Source organism: Pseudomyrmex gracilis, unplaced genomic scaffold (genome assembly GCF_002006095.1).
Source record: "Pseudomyrmex gracilis isolate BER0280 unplaced genomic scaffold, ASM200609v1 scaffold_2, whole genome shotgun sequence".
NCBI lineage: Eukaryota > Metazoa > Arthropoda > Insecta > Hymenoptera > Formicidae > Pseudomyrmex > Pseudomyrmex gracilis.
Window position 1 is genome coordinate 1046358 of NW_018020586.1, and position 21790 is coordinate 1068147.

Below are 21790 nucleotides of genomic sequence, written 5' to 3' on the forward strand. Positions count from 1 at the left end.
TGTTTGTTATCGTTTGACAGAATGTTATGTACTAATCTACACAAGTGTATGGTTTTCTTATTCCGCGGTATAATGACTCTCTTCGATATTAAATACGTAATATAATGACGTCATATCACACATACACACACACACACACACACACACACACAGTTAAGAGTCAAGAGAATTTTATTATTTTATCAAGAGTACACGATTATCGCATACAAACGATAATCACGTTTTGAATGACTCAATCACTCTTTTTTGCACTAAGTTTGATTCGAGAAGTAAACACGCGACGCAAGTAGTGTTCAGTATTCTTGTTAAAGAATTATAATTGTATTTTTATGAAAGCTTGAAAAACGTGCATATACGTAGCTTAAATATTGATCAAAGTTATCAATTTACGTGTGTGTGTGCATCCGATGCAGTTGTTGAAAGTAAATATTTTATAATATAAAAAAATGTATGTCGTTGAAAAAAACAAAACAAAAAAATGTGCAATTAAAGCGCATATATACCAATGTGTATTAACAATCTCAATTATTGTACGCTCGAAGTACTTCAATATTAAAGATGAGACAATAAGTTAAGTATATATTTGCCCTGCACATTTATATAATATAGCATATATATATATAATTATATTATATTATATATACACTATAAACATATCTATAATATATTAACGCAATTCAATATCAAATTCTGAGAAAATATCCACGTTCCAGCTGTGTGGATATGTTTCGCGGATGGTTGTTTCAAATGTTGTTACAACACGCATTTGCTTTTCTCGAACTATTAAAAATATTACATGTTTTTTTTTCCTTCAATTTTACGTACATTGAAGCAACATTTAATTGTTTTTGTTGTGTAATCTGAAATTGTTGCAACACGTTAAAATAGAGAGAAAAATGTTGCGAGAATTTTTCCGCTTGTTACAATCTTCTGTCGAAGAAAATGTATATCATACGTACTTAAACTATCTAAAACATTTAAAACAAACACGAGAGAGCTAGTGAGCAACCACATTCCACTTCAATTAATTGTCCAAGACCAAGAAGGCGCTTGTTCCTCGCACTTGATTAATCTATACACACGATATCGGTCTGCAACGTTGATCACGCAATTGTCTCATTCCGTTAGGTTTCTCCTAAGGTAATGCGGTAGTGTGTACATAAATATTTTATCATACAAACTCAAATCAAAAATAGTTGATAAGGGTTATCTTTGTTGCTATCCCTGGTATTGATGTTCGACGAAACGAAAAGCAGGACTGTAGTATAAGACTTTTACCGAATGTTAAGAATGAAATTTATATTACGTTAAGATTTCCTCCGAGAATGTTTGCATTGGCAGAAGACGATGCTTTGTGCTCCGTCCAAAAAATAAAGAAGTATATAAAAAAATATAGCGAACCACGTATCTCGTGTGTGTTACTTCTTTGTTATTCCCATGTGTGAGATATCACAGTTTTATATTGTTAACAGTCAAAAGACGAAGGTACATATATATACGTCTTGTGAAATCACAACAAAAATCTATCGCGTTGAAAAACGCGATCGGTGCATTTGATTTCGAGAGTAGAGAGCAACTGTCTGATCAAATTTGATCAGAATAAAATTAAATAAATTTCATTGTAAGGTTTGTTTTTAACGTATCACCGATCACGTTTAGCTCTCACTGACCTAATTTTCTGTCTGCATTCAAATGTTTATCGGAATAAACAGTTTTTGTCGTATTTTTCTCTAACACACGATCATGAGACCGCAATAGCGGTTTATAATAACGGCACTTGATATACATTTAGCGCATCCTCTCTCTCTCTCTCTCTCTTTCTTTCGCGCGGCCGTATTAGAATTTAAACTCGTTTCATTCAGCACGTTTGCCTGCTCGCGTGTGTGTGTGCGTGTGCGTGTGTGTGTCGTCGATCGCACAATAGGACGAGACGCGCGGCGAGATATAACTTTATAAATGTCCGTCAATGTAGGCATGTGCGAGCATGCAGACGACGGTTTTAATGAATACAACGGACGTGACAGGGATGAAAATGCGTGCCACCCCCTCGTTTCCGTTATTGAAAAATCCCGCAAGAAGAGGCGGAGGAGGAGGAGGAGGCGCGCGTCCAACTCCCGCGCGCGCGATTCACACGGCTCATTGTAACCGTCTTCGCAATCGCATATCCCGGACGTGTATCAGGAACGTGCGCCGATGCACAATGCGACGACGGGCGTCGCGACGATAATAGGCAGCATCCATTATCGAGAGGCGAGCGATTAAATGGAACATGCTTTCTGGTTGCCGAGGCCGCCGCCGCCGCCGCCGCCGCCGCCGTGAAACGCGCGCCAAGAGGAGGAGGAATCAATGGGAGAGGCCCGCGCGTTTGAGGAAACGAAATTATTTCGGGAAACGCGCGCGGTTCCCTCGACCAATTAACCGAACGAAAATAGTAACCCAAGATTCATGGGTTTACTCAAGTTTTAATCGAACCAACTCCGAGGAGTGATCGACAACTCTCGATTAATTCGGTCGAGTAACGCTCGCGCGATTGAGCAACACGATTGGTCAATTCCGCGAAATTAATCAGAGCTGCAGTCGAACGCCCGGGAACCCTTTGGTTATAAAATGAAAAATACAATAAAACATAAAACGAATTTAGATAATTATAAGGTAAAAAAATAATTTTTTAACAAGAGTAACAGGAGTGCCCTGTTGAGGTACAGCACGATGTACTTTTTTTTCGAAGGGACAAAATTGTGAGATATTTTTTTTTACCTCCCTGGGGAAAAATTTTTTTTTTTTTTGTGAAAATTCTACGAAAGAAATTTTCTCTCGAGATTCAGATTGGATTTCCCTGAGATGTTTCGAACGTGTAGGTACTCCCTAGACGGTAAAGTCCATCAGCGGGTAAACCCACCGCACTTGTTGTAAACGGAGCGAACGCGTCGGCGCGCGACAGGAACGACGTCGACGTCGCTTTCAGGCGCTGACGTCGACGCCATCGTCGTCGCTACCGTCGTCGCACCCTGACAACCGCGCACCGTTACGCATCCGTTAATTTACGTTAATTAACGCGTTAACGGCGATCGATCGGCCGATTCGAACGCGGTGGGGCAAAGTGCGAAACAACAACAACATCTCTCCGAGGTTCTTGCGTGCGGTTGGTGGCAGTTCTCCTTAGTTTCGAGTGCAACTTGTGCGTGTGCCTGCTTCTCTTTCTCTCTCACTCTCTCTTTCTCTCTTTCCCCTTCCTCTCCTTCCTCTTCTTATCGAAGATACTCATCGGGAAAGCGATCGCATCGCCGGTAACGTCATTGTAACGCACCTTCGGGAGGAAAATTAGCTCGGGCGTGCGCCCGATAAAGAGATAAGACGGTTTTGTTGAAGGGATACGCGCACATATATCGAATCGACGAACTTTGCCGTCTTTGTCGCGCGCGATGTAGTCGTCAAAGTGACGTCGGCGCATTCAGCGAACCCGTTTCCCCGGGTTTCGGGACAATTGAAAAGTGAGCGAGAGAACACACGGAAGAAGAGAGATCGAAAACAGAGAGAAAGCGTGCGGGCGGGCGAAAGGACGCTCTTTTTCGGAGCGTGTGTGTCGCGCGATAGTGAAAATTCTTCTTGACTGGAGAAATACTTATATAAATAATACGGCGCGCGCCGTTCGTTTTCGTCGACCTCACCTCGTCATCGTCTCAGTGCTGGAGAACGAGGCATCCGTTCCCCGCGATCTCGCGAGCAAAATAAAATCATTTCATTTCCGGCGCGCGGGGTTCCCGCGAATTTTTCTCGATCGATAGAATTTTCTCTCGCGTGTTAAAGGCGGTGACGACTCATCGGGCTGCGTTTTCGCGAGGGAGAGAGAGAGAGAAAAAAAAAGAAAGAGTATGGAAACGGAGTTGTCACGAGTGACAACGGAGCGGCAGCTCCGTGCGGTGGTTTGTACGTGAAAATAATCCACGTAAAGGGGCGAGAGAAAAGAGCACGCCCTTGAATCACTCCACTCGGAAGAGGGCGGCTCGACCGCCGCTCGGTCTTCTCTCTCTCTCTCTCTCTCTCTTTCTTTTTCTTTCTCTCTCTCTCTCTCTCTCTCTCTCTCTTTCTCTTTCTCTCTCTCTCCACCTTCTCCTCCACCCGTGTATGACGCCCCACTTAAGCCGCCAGGACAGCGCATCCGCGACTGGTCGGCCGATGGCGGTGACGACAAGGGGCTGATATCGTGAGAGAGAGTACACGTACGGCCATTCGCGTTCGCTCGGCGGAACTCGGGAGGTCTCAGAGTGAGTGCGAGGCATCATCGGCGGTTCGTTGGATGCGCGACACCGCGACACGCATCGTCGGCGTTGCACTGTACCGCGCGAGAACATCCCCGGCGAAGCAGCAGCGGACGAGGAGGAGCGGGAAGACGGTGGCGAAAGCGACGACGGTGATGCACGGCGGCGGCCGCGAGGGAACGATCGGCAGTAGAGCTGGTGGCGGATTGTGCAGCGACGAGGATGCATCCGGTTATCGCGGCGGTTGCCGGCGCGGAGCCGGTCGTACCGTGGCGCGGCACGGGGAATAATGCGTGTTAGACGACGTTGCGACGTTGTTGTTGCACGCCGTACGGGACGAAAACGACGAAGACCGTACGCGGAGGAGGAGTACGCGAGTGGGCCAGCGAGCGGCCGACCACGAGGAGGACCGCTAATACGTCGAGCAGCAGCAGCACCACCGTCGCGGCGGCTGCGGCAGCGCAATTATGTACACGTACGGCTCCGAGATCACGTAGTGTCGGGCGTGTAATTATGTTGTTATCGTCGTCGCGAGGCGCGTCCTGCGTAGCAGCCTCACGGTGAAACTCTGGCGTGAACGGTTCCGCGGCGGAACGGGGAACATGGCGTCGGTCGCGGACGAGACCCCAGCCAGCCATGGGCACAGCTTTAGCAAGAAGACGTTTCACAAGCCAACGTACTGCCACAGCTGCACGGACATGCTCTGGGGTCTCATACAGCAGGGGTACATCTGCGAAGGTAGAGTATGTGTGTGTGTCCCGCGGCCCTTCCCCCCCTTCTCCTCTGGCCCGGATGTGACACGCGCCGCGCGGAATCGCGTCGAGTTGAACGGTCTCCGGGAGAGATTGTTTGACAAGAGAGAAGATGATCTGCACAGGGATAAATATTTATTGTCCGCGCTTCTCTCTTCTCGAACAAACCTCTTCAGGAATCAAGAGCATCACGCGATCTCACGCGTGTGCAATATATATTGTCGTCTCTTCGTGCGGAACGAGAAAAAAGAAGCAGAATGGAAAAGCGGAGCGGTATCGGGAAAGATAGTAACTTTTTTTTTTTTTTTTAGACACACATCCCTCACGGAGGGAGTGCGCGTCTCTCTTGATCGCTATCTTGTCCACGCCGGAGGATGCGCATAGCTTTACAGCGAAAAGAGCGTTGCGATGCGACACCGCTCTCGGGGGAAATACTGGCGCAATCCCGGAGCATCCGGGATTTCTCGCGTCCGTCGTTTTAACGAGACGGAATCAGAACTCGAGGACTTTGTTGTTCATATCCTGGATAGTTTCGAGATTCATGATGAAACAACCGAGTAACCGCGGCGGAGTAACTTGAGAGAACGAACAACTTCGTCCGTAAACCAATTTTCAAACGAGCGCTTTCAAAAAAGAAACCCACCGTCGATCGATAGTTGACCGCGCGCGCTATCCCCAGTCGGATATTCCTACGGGGGAATAATATCCTCTCCGCGCACCATGTAAATAGAAAAGTCATCGCTGTCACAACAACACCGATGACGTTTCCTGTATGAATGACAGGCGTCGCGCGACACTGCGGTGGTGACATTATCCAGTCGGGTCCGGAGTGTCACGTTCCGAATGATCCCATCAAGTCTCAGGTATCCTCTTGGCGTTTCTCTCTCTCTCTCTCTCTCACTCTCTCTCTCTCTCGCTCTCTCTCTCTCTTTCTCTCTCTCTCTGTCTCTCTTTCTTGCAATGGGCGAACACGCGCCAATTGTGAATCCGTGCAACAGCACGAAGGAAGATGAGAGAGAGAGAGAGAGAGAGAAAAAGCAAGAGAGACAGGGTGCGATTTGTCGGGAAAAATAGAAGGAGAAACTTGGGAGGGAGGCGCGGTGGCAGAGCATACGCAGATCGCGCGAGCGCAAACGCGCGCCCACCTTTTCACGAGCATTGATCGCGAGGGGTGGGGTAGGATAGCTGAAAGACCATCACGGAAGGTTGCTCGAGGTGTGTGGGGCGAAGGGATGCGCGCGGACGGACGTTCGGCGGCAAAGAGGGTTGCCTCGAGGGAAGAGAGAGGAGGGGAGGGATGCGAGAGCTCGCTGACGGGTAAAGAGGCGTAAAGGACCTTCGTTGTAACGCGAGCTGAACGAGCCCTGTCCGAGCTCCCGCACTTCTCTTCCGAACGTATTGGAATGTTCGATCAAGAGGGAGAGAGAGAGAGAGAGAGAGAGAGAGCGCGGCTAGACCCTTAGATGTATCAAGCCAAAAATAATCCCGCGTCTCGCGGGATTTGTAGGTCAATTCCGAGTCTTTCCGCGAAGAATAAGAGAGATGCAATTATGTTGGAACATGGAAACAACGCAAAAGGAAAGTAAAACGTTTATTTGAAATTCGACGATTTCCTTTCTCGTGAATGATTGACGAGAGCGGAAATCGCGCGACAGGAAGAAGAAAAACGTGAAACACGAAATCGCGCTCGGTTCGGACAAACAAGTTTCGCGAAAACTCGACGGTTGTTACGCTTGTTTATTTCGTTAGAAATTTACGTTAGAGACTAGAGTTCGATGTAGAAGAAAAATGTGAATTTCTGTAGTTAATCTTTGTTTTTTTTTTTTTTTTTTGTTTTTAAGTAACATCACGTATTTTGCAAACATGTAAAGCCTCAGAAGATCTGCAATATTAATATCGTTTGGAGGAAGAATTCCGTATTGTAATTTCTCTCGGCAAAACTTGCCGAGGAAACTTCGGCGGGGCACTCTTTGAAGAGAGCGAGAACTTCGTCAATTAAATCAAAATAGTCTAGAGAAATGAAGCGGTAACTTCGTCGAGATGTCGAAGATAAAGCGTTATATATCCATCTAAAAGCCGTTGTTCAGCGTAAACCTCTCTCGCTACAACCCCCATTGTATTGATCGCTTTACACTGTCGGTTGCTTTAAATAAAGTTGTTTTTATATCTGCAAATTATACTTAGCATTGTGAGTGTCGGAGGAAAAAACTCCATTAGATAAATTGCCACGTTTTATACGTTTATTTTACACGACGTGTTTAATTGCCGCTTACTTTTCTCGCCCTTTTACCATTTGAGATTTGTTTGTTCCTTCCGAACATCTAATGGAATCACCGATCGTTATTACGTTCGCATTTACACACACACACACATTACACACACCTTCGTGCCCGCAAAAAGATTCTAGCTTCCGTGTGTGCGAGAAAACACACGCGGGGGGATGTAAACCGATTAAACATTCGTTATCACGTGTCAGATGTGGAACGTGTCCTCTCTCTCTGTGTACAAATCGTTTTTATAATAAAATTACACAACGGCGTTAAAAAGGAAAATCCGCGGCATTGTTTTTTAAAACAATGGAAAAATAACGGGGAAAAAGAAATTTCTTTTAAATTAAGTAACCACCGCGGCGAAAACAGATGTAATCGCGCGACACCGACGTGATTGCCTCTTTCAAAGCGATATGTAATAACCCGCCCTGTCGTACACGTTAGATCGTCAAATATAATTTGTAGTAAAACTCGCGCGAGTTGTTCTAATCGTCTTCAATTTGCGATTTGCATTTGCCAATCGTTATTATCTTCGTGTGTTAAGCAGGATGGGTTTTGCGCTTCGATAACTTCGAAGAACCGCGACGCGAGTCGGAGACAAAGTGAAAAAAAAAAAAAAAAACAGCGGAAACACGACGCGCGATAGAGAAGCGTTCGAGAAAATAAATAGATTGCGCGATGTGGGACTCTTTTCTTTTTGCGCGCGGACACACGAATGCTTCTTTGTGATTTAAAACTACCCACTCGACGAGTTAAAGTTAAACTCGGCGGCATTCGTGGAACGAACGGTCGATCGGTGTTGTGATGGTGGCTGATGGCGCCTTCTTAACGAAGCGGATGCATAGTACTATTTCGGGCCGCACCTGCGCGTCGATGCGACAAATTTCCCACATCTTGCCTGATTAGCGTCGCAAGAGCCGCGATAGAACTCCGATCATTACCGCTCTCGCGCAAAGAACGCGCGGCACATAGTGCGCAACCTTGTATCCTTTTTAACGGATAATGGTGTACACATAATGAAATCCCAATTATCGCCGTTATTTTATTATCGAAAAAAAAAAAAAAAAAAGAGAATCCTCGCGAGCGCGCCATCAAAAGGAAAGAGCGGGCGGAATGATTTTTGTTTATTTTAGGAAACGCGCGTTTATCGAAATAACGTTGTTGTTACTCTCTCAACTCTCTCTAAAAAATTTGCGTGAATAATGTAAATTAAAATTGACAACTCGTATAAATAAACATATAGAGAATTAAAAAAAAAAAAAAACAAAGATTTTTGCATTCTCTTTAACTCGACAGAGTTGAGATGAAAATCGTCGATTGGATTATTTTGCAATTTTGATATGTGACTAAATGACGCCTAAAATGACGCGCGTATTAAAACAAACGTTTTAAAAACTACTGGACTGCGTATGATTCCCGATGTTCTTGCTTACACCGTGAAAGGTCAGAAGATTTTATTATAAATTATACGACGGGAATATGGCTCATATTGATTTACGTTACACATTACCGCTTAGCAACGCTCTTCTCTATAATACACAGTATAATAATTGATTTTGCGCTCGTTTCTCTCTCGCATCAAAATGAACTCTCTAGGTTTTTTCTTCTTCTGTTATTCCAGTTTGTAACTTCGTGGTGCACGACCGCTGTCTCAAGGCCGTCGTCTCTCCCTGCTCCAGCATCGCGGCAAGCCTGATAAAAGTAAGCTGACGAACTATTTTCACCGCAAGATTGATTCACCAATTGTTCCCCGCAAAGATAAAATAATAATATTAAAAAAAAGTGATGTGTGTGTCAAAATTAACGTTCACAGATTTGAGAAAATATTAAACGTTCTCTTTTGTGCGTAATATTGTTGTAGAACCCGGTTGCACACTGTTGGTCCGAACAAGCAAAAGAAAACCGCAAAAAGAAATTCTGCAACGTCTGTCGGAAGCGATTGGATGACACATTGTCCGTACACTGCGAGAGTAAGATATATATGACAATCAATGAAATTGTTTTGAACCGCGTATAATGCACTGATTGTAAAAATCTTTAGATATAGAAAAAATTTGCGAAGCAAATGATTGGTTTTTTTTTTGTTCGCAGTATGCGAGTACTTCGTGCATGTTGAATGCCAAGACTTCGCGGTAGCAGACTGCAAGGAGAATGCGACGTATGTACCTGGGAAGGACCTGTCAGCGGTGAAACATACTCACCACTGGCGGGAAGGCAATCTTCCGAACAGCTCTAAATGTGCGGTATGCAAGAAGGGTTGTTTTTCTGCCGAGTGCCTTTCCGGGTTCCGTTGTGAGTGGTGCGGCATGACGGTAAAAAAAAAAAAAATTATATTAAATTTATTTAATTAGCTTTTAATTCTTATTGTATGTTGGTTGTTTTGAGTAAATGACGTTACAGACAGACTGATCTCAAAGTAAAATATTTTCTTAGAACGTAGAAGAGTACAAATTTTTGACTCCTCGTATTTTATAAATTCTTATTTTCTAAATACATAAATAAAAAAAAAATAGAATTCCGTTGTACCGTGTAATTACAAATTCATCATCTTTGAACAATTCATTAAAGAATTTGATATTTTTGGCCTCTTTTTAGTTGCACGCGTATTGTTTGAAGAATATTAGCCAAGAAACGTGTACCTTCGGTAACTTGGAACCAATTTACCTGCCACCACATGCGGTTAGTATTCCGCGTACCGAACTTCCCATGGAAGTCATCCTTGGAGTACAAATGCGTCGTAAAGAATTGCTGGCGCGTGAGTATTCTTGTGCCCTAAGTGTCTGCCGTGTAATTACGATGTGCGTGTTAAGAGGTAATTAGAATAATGGAATGAGAAATTGCTTCATCACATGTCGCAAAGCACTCTAATATGTTTTTATTCCCAACTGGGAATATATAGTTTAACCATTAAAGCAATCCCTTTTTGAAAGAAAAGAGAAAAAAAATATAAGTTAAAACGGTACGGATCTCTCTTTTCCTAAATACGGAAGGCAGATTTAATAACACAGCTTTAATAACGTTGTAAAAACGATAAAAAGTGTTGATTAAATCGTAAATCTAATAAACCACGTGTTATAAACGTACGCTCCGTGTTTTATCAGTGCACGCAGTTATTCATATAGCATAATTACGATATGTGTGTATTGTATCGCTCTAAGTATGTCATATATTTTCAAAATTATAGATCATCCATCAAGTCTCCTTATATAAATAACAATTGATAATTCTCTTCTCGTATTTATAAATACCGTCGAGAGTATATAAATTTTCATATTTTACTTGGTATGCATCAAACACATGTAAACAACACGTATGCGAAAATGCACCTACGATTTGTGACTAGTAGAAAATATTATACATTTGTATTCTGAAATTGGAGACAATATGTAACATATATGATCGAGATCTCTCTATGTTTTTTGAAATATATAAAGTTTTTTGTGCATGATATTATATTTCATATAGCATTTTTATTCACAAAACGCGTGTATAATTATTGTCGGTTTGTAAATATGTACATGTTCTTTCTTTTCGAAGCATGCAAACAGACATTGAGTTTCTTAAATATGAGACTCTATATATTCCTAAGGAATTATTGCCAGAAAAACATCCATTGTTTCGTTTTATCACGAACCGGAAATCTTTTCTTCTCTTCTTCCTTCTCTCTCTCTCTTTCTCTCACTTTCTCTATCTATCTCTCTCTCTCTCTCTCTCTCTCTCTTTCTTTCTTTCTCTCTATTCTCAAGTATTAATGACATTCTAAAGTCTCGCGCGTAATAATTGTTTTGATATTTCTAAATTTCACTCAAATAGGTAATTTGTGTACTCGCAGTTTCTCACTCTCAGCTTTTTATAGGTTTTCGCGAATAATTTTCAATAAATAATACAAATTGTTTTAAAAAAAGCGTTCATAAGAGTGGAAGAGAGGAAATCCAATTTTTCGAATCATTATGTAAAAACTAAAAAATGTGACATTAAAAAACATCGTGCAAAGTACCTCTGCAATTTACAACTTTTTACGTAGCGCACAAAAATTTGTAGAAATTAGAAATGATATATTTCATATTATAAACAAAGTATAGCTGCGTTTTTCTCTAAATAATATTTGAACACGCATTTCTTGTTTCAATGACGTATTTTGTTCACGATATATTTGTATCATAGCTTTTGTGGCTGACGGCTCTTATTTAATTGCTATTTTCACTTCGCTTCTAATAGGCGTAATGTATTTTTTGATATCAATATACAGCTCTTACTTTTATAGAGCTTCGTAACTAGATTGTAATTAGAGCATTGCCATTTTTTTCAAGGTTGATATTTTTGAGAAAATACAAAAAACTAAATAAACAACTTCGGGTGTTGTTCCTGTTTGATATTGCGTGTGTGTGCGTGTGCGTGTGTTCAAAGCACATCTTTTACTCTGACCGTATGTTAAATCGATCTCACAGAGTAGACACGAGTTTCGATCAAGAGATAAGAAAACCCGAGAGTGTAAAAAATAACAAACTAACGTATCTAGAAAACGAAGCAAAATTTTTTAAGAGTTGAAATTGTGATTAAGCTGTTAAAATATTCGGTCTACCTTTTCTTCTCTGTGAAGATAACATCGAAGAGCAATTCGAATTCGCTGAGAGTGAACAAAACGGGGCTGCAGGCCGTCTAGCCGAAGCTTTGAGGCGCCTTTCGCTAGTTTTGCTGCCAAGTAGCTGCCATGGACATTGTTATGCTTCCCCTCCTTATGTTCAAGGTATCTAGAATATTATCATCGTCAAACATTCATCTGTGTGAATGTACTAAATTCTAAGATACTTATCATACAAGACTGAAAACAAATCGAAATATATATATATGCTGTAGTGATCGTCGTTATTGCTGAGAAAACGCTATATTATAAGAAAAAAAAACAATCATATTTATTTATACATTTTTTTTCTTTGCAATGCGCAAATTTAGTTTGCTTTTGTCATAGTTTTTCGGCGTATATATTGTAAAAAAATAAAATTATATCGATACGTTTCGTAAAAGTCCAATATCGGCGCAAAACGTAATGTAAATGTCTAATCACACTTGTCACGTGTTTGCTGTTTGAATCAGAGAGAGAGCTGCGGATTACGCACAGAAATTAAGTACATTTCACAAAATTTGGCAGAACTAGTGTATTTGTCGATAGACATAACTTGTTATTCCATTGATGAGATCTAGTTTTTTATCTCTCGAACTTATCTGACTTTTGAACGAGAATGTGATGTTGATGACAATCTGATACCGTTCACGTGTGAATTTAATTTAGAAATTATACATAAAGACAATATGTTGAAGCATCAAATAAATATATAATGTTTATATGTATATAAATATCATGGTGCACCGATCTTCTTTATGGATGTTATTTTGTTACTGTTTTTTGTTAAAAATTTACGTTCTAGCATGTTATAAATGTTTCGCTTCAGTGCATGCACTGTCATTCAGCCCACTGGATGCTATGAGATTCCATGACGCTTATCACTCTACTATGCAGTGAAATGAAGTTCAAGAATACTACTAATTCTTCCTATCATGTGTGTGTGTTCTACAAACCTATCGTAAATGATCGATGGTAAGAGATGTAATTTATTCTTGAATGATAAATGGAGTTGTGCGCGCACAACGTTCTTTTATCAATTATTCTTCGTTCATTGTTCGTTCGTAGAGCATCCAATGCAAATGTATCTTTCTCGAGTGTTTCTACTTTCAATATTGAAAACTATTAACTCTTTCAATCATAATTAATCAAAATAACATAAAAGTTCTAAATATAAACGAATAAAAAATACACTTTAAATACAAAAAAACAAAATTGTCACTTGTAGAATAAAATTATTAACAATAACAATTACGTTGTTATAACTAGCAATAATTCTACTTAAAGCTTATGCTGTTTCATTAATATTACAAAATATTTTATTAATTTCTGTTAATAGATACCACGTTAATTAATTGTTATCCAAGTAACAATAACAAAACTAAATTTTTTTCCCACGCAAACTTAAACATATGCGGTGGAAAAAATACAACTTAGATGATTTTCAAACGTGATAATCCAACGTTCGAGAAACTTACGTCCCGTCTTTGTGTTCACAGCGCGTAGCATATCAGAAGAATTTAGCGATTTGAGGTTTCGTGACAATGAAGAATCGGCACAGGGTATATCGCACAGCCGCGATTCGCAAAAATCTCCGAAAGAAAAAGAAGACAAAGAAAGAGGTGACGAAGGTATTTCAATATATAAAATTCCCGATCAACAACATCGGGATTTTTCTATTCTTGATCCGTGAATTCGATATTTTCACGCAGAGATGATCAAGGTGTACGATGGCAACAACTCGGTGAGGCAACAAATATTTCGTGTGATCTCGGTACCCAAACAGGCTACAACGGAGCAGATGCTCACATTGGCGTTACGCGCATTTCACATCACCAAAGATCCTAGCAACTTTTTCTTAACCGACCTGTATGCCGCGGAAGAAACCGAATTATGCGATCCGACGCCTGTCTTAAATTTAAATCGCAAAGAAGGCAAACGTCCGGCTGTGTTCTTACGATTTAAGTAAGTTTACGTTACATTTTCATTCGAACTGACAAGAAAACTCGCACATTGTACACATTCTAGAAATGTATTAAATGTGTTGTTATGCCTATGCAAATGAATAAAATTGCAGAGATAACGACAGCGGAGAGGTGCGAGTTTATTCAGGCAAACTGCAGGTATCAGAGTCATTCTGTCTAGTACCTGTCACCGAAACATCTACAATCGAGGACTTGATCAAAGATGCACTTGAAAAGTTTGGTTTACATGATTTGGATCCCAATGACTATATGTGTAGCGAAACTCTCTTAGACCACGGCGGTACGTCTTCGGATTTGTCTCGAATTTAATTTGCTCGCAATTTTTACACGTGATAGAGTTTGTTTTCTTTTCAACAGTGATTGAAAGAATTTTACCTCTGGACGAAAGACCTTGGGACACTGTCAAGAAGTTGGGAAAAGAATCTATTAGACAAATGGAACTAATGCGATTTTACATACAATCGAAACAAGATCCTCACGGACCTAACTTAGCTTTGTTCGTAGGCAATTTGCCGAGAAGTCTTTCCGAAAGAAGCTACGAAAACATGTTAATAGATTTTTTAGGAGAAGGTTAGTATGGTCGTCGAAAAATATTGTCGATTAAATTAAAGAAATGCGTTTGCTTACTCGAGATAAAACTTTGGTTTGAACTTCTGTAGAAAATCGGTTCTCATTAATTGGCCCAATTTATTACGAGCACGGTTCGATGGTTATCATATACGAGGACGCGAATAAAGCGGTTAAAGCGTTATACATACTACGAGAGTCGAAGTACGAAGACAAGCAACTTCTAGGTATAATTTGAGCAACATTTTGTGCATCTGACTCGAACGAGAGAGCAACATTAGAATATTTATCTAATTTGATTTCTTTTTTCTTTCGCTAGTGATGCTATTGCCAAGCATCGAGCCAAGTATGGTTCCATCGAATGTTCAACCGCTGCTCGTGTTTGTAAACGTGAAGTCTGGCGGTTGCCAAGGACTCCAATTAATTTCCAATTTTCGTAAACTGTTAAATCCCTATCAAGTGTTCGATCTTGGTAACGGTGGACCTCTTCCTGGGTAAGCAAGTCTTATAGCTTCGACTAATGGGAAATTGTGTGTGTACAATTTTTTTATTGTTCACACAATTATAATCTCGAAAGAACAATTTAGAGAAACAAAGTGCGCTCTTTATGTTATAGACTTTACGTTTTTCGTCAAATAAAAGATTACAAGATATTGGTTTGCGGTGGCGACGGAACAATAGGCTGGGTATTGCAATGTCTGGATAATGTGGGACAGGATAGCGAATGTTCGTCTCCCGCTTGTGCTATCGTACCTTTGGGAACGGGAAACGATCTCGCTCGCGTATTATGTTGGGGTTCGGGATACACAGGTGACGAGGATTCGCTAAGTTTGCTGCGAGACGTTATCGATGCGGAAAAAATAACACTGGACAGATGGACCGTAGTTTTTCATCCGGAACAAGAAAAGGATCAGATTCAAGCGGGCTCAAGTAACATGGCTGGTAAGAAATATTTTCTCCTGCTGTGTCACAAACGAGTTTTGTAATTTATTTTCTAAAAAAAGACCCACGCAAAAAGTATTACATAATCAACATCGTGCCTATTTTTATGTTACAGGCGTTACTTCGACCAGCGAAGATAACACTCAAATACACGTAATGAACAATTATTTTGGCATCGGACTCGACGCGGATTTATGTCTAGATTTCCATACAATGAGAGAAGAAAATCCGAACAAGTTCAACAGTAGATTTCGAAATAAAGGCGTATATATAAGGATAGGTTTACGCAAAATGGTTAATAACATCCGTAATCCGGGCGTAGACCTACATAAAGAAGTTCGGTTGGAGGTAGACGGTAAATTGATCGAGTTACCACAAGTGGAGGGAATAATTATTTTAAATATCTTGAGGTGACTATTATTGGAACTTCTCTCTTTTCTGTGAAACATTACTTTGAATTTTAAACAATAAATGTTTTTTCTCTTGTCTCGCAACTTAGTTGGGGTTCCGGTGCTAATCCTTGGGGAAGTAAACAGGCTAAAGCGAATCAATTTAATAGACCAAATCATTGGGACGGTATGTTAGAAGTTGTCGGAGTCACGAGCGTTTTCCATCTCGGACAAATACAATCAGGTCTGCGCGGGGCCAGAAGGATAGCACAGGTACAACTTAAAATATCTACCAAACTACTGATAATCGATCTTGTTGCGCGACGTATTAATTTGTAATTTCGTCGGTATTTCGATAGGGCGGACACATAAAAATTCACTTAAACTCAGGCATACCTGTACAAGTAGACGGTGAACCGTGGATTCAGAATCCCGGAGATATTGTAGTTTTGAAATCAGCACTCAAGGTAATCTAATTGACGTAAGATTTTAAGATAAACACTTTTCCTACAATTCCACAAAAAAAAAAAAAAACAAAACAGAATCGTTTATTGAAACAATAAATGTATCGAATCGTATTCTAAAGCAACAAAAAAAAAAAAAAAAAAACGAGAATAAAGTTTTCATATCTGTTTGCGTTTTTAAGTGGAATTGATGGGATATGATGTTCTTGTGGCACGTAAACTTTTTTATAACAGGAGCATCCGTATGTATCACTTTGGTAGTACCTTTTGTTCCATATTACGATACTCTACGTATTCTCTGTAAGAGCATAACCTGATTGCTGATGCCCGATCAGAGCATGTTTTCCTGCCCTAATTGCACCGAACTAATGCCTCCTTGTTCCTTTGTTCACTTCAGGCTACCATGTTGAAGAAAAGTAAGATCAAGCGTCGCAATACCGAACCGTCGATTCTACCTGCTAATGAGGAGGGGGGCAAGAGCACGGACGAGTAAATCCAACTATACCACAACTTACAACCGCTCGATCGTTCATATAAATCTCGTTGAACACGCGCGATAATCACACACGGCCTAGTCTCCTCGACCGTGCGCAAGCAATGCACGAAAGAGAAGCCTCGGCGTGACAAAAACGTGTCGTCTCTCTGATAAACTGATTTATATAAAAACCACAAAACAAAATTACACGAAAAAAAAAACATTCGGTCCCTCCTCGTTGACGCATGTAAAACCGATCAACACTTTCGTATAACATCTTGTTGATATCTCCAATTTTTAATTCAGCTAGCTCGAGCTTGTAATGTGTGGATTAGACGCATTTAATATCGGATAGTAATGTGTTAGGCTTTACGAGAGTAACATTTCTTCTTTTCCTTCTTTCTTCTGCATATAAGTTGTGGTGTTGCCCTTAAGTTTGTAATTTCTATTTCTATTTCTGTATATTTCTATTTCTATTTCTATTTTGTCAGTGGCATTGTGACTGACATTTTTTGATTGATTGCTCTCCGTTTTGTGCGCTCCCTTTGACCCTGTCCCTTCCTAGGCTACGATGCTGAAGAAGACTAAGGGTAAAATGAAGCGGGACGATACGGAATCCAGCATGCAGGCGCTTCAGGCTGCACCATCGAACGATGCAGATGAAGATAAGACTGGTCCGAGTGAATAAATAAGTAATGTGAAAGTGTGAAATCAATGGCGTTGCGATGGCGCGCGCGCGCGCGCGCGTCAAAACAAAAGAAAAACAAAACGTATTACAGAACTCGATCGATTAGCGTACGTAACAAAATAAAATCGGCCTTGAAATCGTCCGATGGCGGTTGCGCTACACGAACTTAACATAAGTACTTAACTGTGAAAAAAAATGCGAGAGAGATTTCATTCGAGGATGTGTAACAGAGAGGGACAGGTAGATAAAATTTTCAATTACACAGATACGCCGTATATACAGCATAAAATCCATTATCTCAACTCAATGATTCTCTTAATGTTTGTTCTTGTATTAATAGACGAAAATAGATCGAAGAAACAAGAAAAAGGGCAATTGGAGCCGACGCAGCTCTTGATGCGCGAACTTGATTGTTTGTTTCTTTCTTCTTTCTGGTGTTTACAAAGAAAGATATGCGTTTCGATCGCAAGTTCACGTCCTCATTAGTGTACGCAACAACAATAATAGTTTGAGTCAGTTTGACAAATTAAATCTAATTCAATTGAATTAGTTTTCAATCGCGGAAGATAAGAATCTCTTTCGCCGTTGATAAAATAAGGCTTCTAAGCAAGTAGAAACTTTGTGCTCATTAGTTTCAAACGAACGAGCGATGCTCGTCGGTCAAAGATAAGACACGTACAGTCAAATCTCGCTAACACTAAAAACTACGAAATCGAATTTTCATTCATTTCCCACATGGAGAAACGCTTACTTTGAACGCTTCTACGAGCAGAAGAAACAATTTAACCTATGTTCTGTTATGTGAGTTTTATGTGTTGTTGTCAACGTGCCTTCAGCCTCTATTGAGATTTTTTTAGCACACTATAAAACTTTTGTTATTACAGAAAATAGGTTAAATTATTGAGAGCCTCGTGTTTATCAACGGTGATTCTATCTCGCGCGATTGACTGTATAATTCAAACAACAACTGGAAGTACAAACTTCGTTGTGATACAAGACAAATTCATTCTTTTCTAGTTGCTGAATAAAGTTAAAACAAATATCTGCCATCATATAAAAGTGTTAACGTTTAAAAATGAAACAAAAAGGATTTGCTAATTCTCTAGAAACATTTATACTTTTTGTTGCATCCTTGTCTAAAGTAACTTTCTGTCTTCTTATCCGGCTATTCGTTCAATCGAATCTGCCGGTTTTGGTCGACTTGAATTTGTTTATTATTCTTGCGCGCCGATGAGGACCCAAAAACGAACGGTCGCAACACATGTGTTTCTTGCGCGCGCGTTAAAAAAAGAAAGAAATGTAACAAAAAATTTGCGCACGAAGGAACCGCGTTGAGACTCTTGTCGCAATTCTCTTGTTTCCTCGATGTTATATCCTCTTAGAGCTCTTTATTGCGCGAAAATAGATCTCATTTTTAAATGTTACTGATTCTAGCATTGTAGCTTGTCGATCGATATATTTTTTTTTTTTAATCAAATTATAATAGATTCTTGAAACATACAATAACACACATCTAACCACATACATACATACATACATACACACACACACACACACACACACACACAAAACAGTATTGAAGAAACTTTCACGCTTACTTATGACTACGTTGATGATTTGTATATATATATTTACGTTCCACAAACTTACTTAGGTGAGAAAAGAGAGGAACACACATTAACGTATATTAAAAAAAAAAAAAAAAACCCATCTTGTCAAGAAAACTCAGTTGTTAATAATATATATAGAGAATATTTATGATTAAAAAAATATTAATATATATTTACACACATACTACTGTATTAGTATTTACGATCTTTCAGTTGTGATAATTGTTATGTATGTCTGACTGCTGGGCAGTCTGGGAATTCGTTGAAAACCAGTAGCAGTCAGTTTTCTATAAATTACGATTATTATAAATAAGGAGTTTAATGTAACTTTCGTATTGCGAGATCATTAGCGCTTTGCCGATTCGTCTCCGCGCGGGATGACAAAACAATAACGAACGCAATTACGAATTGGAACAGAAGAGTCGGATTGGCAACGTACTAACTTGTACTGACTCCTGTTAAGTTAGTCCCTCCACCGTACAAAGATATACATCCGCACTTGAAACTACAAAAACTACGTCTCCGTTCTCTTCGAGCACCACTTGATTCGGCGTTTTTGAATATTTTGGCAGAGTGAAGTTGCGCACTTATAAACTATTCAAGATATTTACGTACACGTTCTTTGTAAATAAATTTAAATCAGAAAAAAATCGAAGAAGAAAAAAAAAGATTTGCCGCGCGAGAAAAAAAGAAACTAACAAACGAATGTCAGAATCACACGAAAGAAACGCGAGAGAAGGCGTACGAACGATCGCCTCGCCACTTTTAATTTTCTCGGACAAAATCCGAGTACTTAATCTGTGTTTTAATTGAGCACCTAATTAGTTTCTTTGTAGATGCGAATGTATTTTCATATGGTGAAGGGATAGACTCAACAGACATCTTCTACTGACTTCGACGAGGTCAAAGTAATGTGACTAAAGTCCGACGCAACCGATCTACACATTCCAGCTTTATAATATGGCGAAAAACATGTATATTTACTATAGCCGTCTCGTCGCCGAGTGCGATCACACGCTTAACGAGAGACCGTGTTTTTCGCCAAAAAAAAAAAATAAAATACGACCACGTATGCAGTACAGTAGACTCCCCGATATAAGGCCGTAAGAACGTATCCCCGGTTCTTTCACGTTTACATGTATGTACTTTCAACAAACACTCTTATAGTTTGTCACCTTTTCCCCCACGTTACGTACGCAGGCGCTCTCGCTCGGCATACGCAACTCAACAAATTTCTTCGCACAATCTAGAACAGCGCTGGTCGGCAAGGAGGATGTTTTCGATAAGAACAGACCTTTCTCGATCCCCCCACACAGTTCCCTTCGATACCAAACTTTATATCGGGAGTCCACTGCTTAATTAACTTAAAATCGTCGCGCCAAGGCTGCTCGTTCGGACAGCTTGCTTTCGTGCCGAAAACGTCATTCCGTCTTTACTCAATGAAACGCAGAATGAAACGTAGATGGGACAACGTTTTTAGCGAAAAATAAATTAAAAGAATATAAAAAAGAAAAAACAAAAAACAAGCTATCCAAACGCACAAGGTCTGAGCGTTCGCAACGAGCGACGAGATTGAGACGAGATCCTGCGCGTACCGGAAGCAATTACATTGTTTCCGTGCTTCCACGAACTTTGGCACATCTCAAATGCGATGTATCTCACATCTCAAAACATTAAGACAACGTGCCAAAAAAAAACTTGTATATAATATTATAAAAGTAGAGATTATATATATATATATATACACACATATATATATATATAAATATATAAGAGACGACGGGTTGTCTGATTGAGAGATAATCGTTAACCGGCATTTAATGCGACCGAAGAGAGGAGAGAGAGAGGGGGGAGAAAAAAAAAAGAAAGTAGTGCGATGAGGATGCTTCCCAGTGTCGGGAGTGTATCTTTGGGAAAAGAGAGAACTTTTTTGAATTATGTACGTTGCGTTGTTTTGTGTAAAACATTATGACAAACGACAGCGCGTACCTTTGATACACGTGAGAGAAATCAAAGGGGAAACGAGAAGACCGTTAGTTACGCTTTTAGTACGCGCTGTAAACTTAGTTAATTATTATCTTACCTAGACCTCTTGGATGTCTTCGATTATAAAAGCTGATTATCAAAAAAACAAAAAAAAAAAAAAAAAGAGAAAAAAAAAAGAAAAAAAACAACTTAAACTCCAAGTGCAGCCAAATTCGAACGGAGGCCATCATGCCCGGATGATTGATCGGGCCTCCGAGATCCACACAACCTGCCAACGATGTACAATTTCTTCTAGGCTCATTTGTTCATGTTATATCCGGTGTTTAAGCGACATGAATAATCACATCTGCGGCAGATTGGAAAGAAAACATTTCACATCATTTGTTAATTTTGACCAAAACAAACTATAATAGTATATTTGCTGTTGCCATAAAAAAATAGGAATACAATAAGCTAACGGATCTACATATAATAAATCAATGTATGTGCTACAGCTGTGTGTTTCTTCATTCATAAAATATCGAACACCAAATATCTCCTTACCTGTTTGATTCTTCGTCGTGTTATTTTCGTTGCCGGGTTATCCGAACTCTACGAAGTCGAATTCTGAGCGCGGAATTCCGCTCGCTCCGCGTCGCGCGTCGGCCATGACACTGCCTGTCAAAACGAGATATATATCGAAGCGCGCGATACCTCGATTCTCGAAATATTGAATCGAGGTATCGCGCGCTTCGATACGTAGCACGAGAATCAATCGATAATATTACAGCATTTGTATTTAT

General features: G+C 40.2%; 1 protein-coding gene across 4 annotated transcripts; it reads left to right on the forward strand.

The window, feature by feature from the left end:
• Positions 1-4500: 4500 nt before the first annotated feature.
• Positions 4501-21501, forward strand: LOC109854519 (diacylglycerol kinase theta). Of its 4 annotated transcripts, none has more exons than XM_020427707.1 (17): positions 4501-4997; positions 8903-8982; positions 9143-9251; positions 9373-9593; positions 9877-10036; positions 11882-12028; positions 13402-13533; positions 13615-13867; positions 13980-14167; positions 14245-14457; positions 14547-14681; positions 14774-14948; positions 15071-15396; positions 15512-15806; positions 15896-16058; positions 16145-16252; positions 16647-17381. In XM_020427707.1, the coding sequence occupies exons 1-17, from the start codon at positions 4862-4864 to the stop codon at positions 16740-16742; spliced, it is 2937 nt and encodes a 978-aa protein (XP_020283296.1). In that variant the 5' UTR covers positions 4501-4861; the 3' UTR covers positions 16743-17381. The 4 variants fall into 4 exon arrangements, with proteins under 4 accessions (XP_020283296.1, XP_020283279.1, XP_020283288.1 ...); XM_020427690.1 differs by having other exon boundaries at positions 4502-4997; positions 17290-21501; XM_020427699.1 differs by having other exon boundaries at positions 4502-4997; positions 13402-13524; positions 17290-21501.
• The last annotated feature ends 289 nt before the right edge of the window (positions 21502-21790 follow it).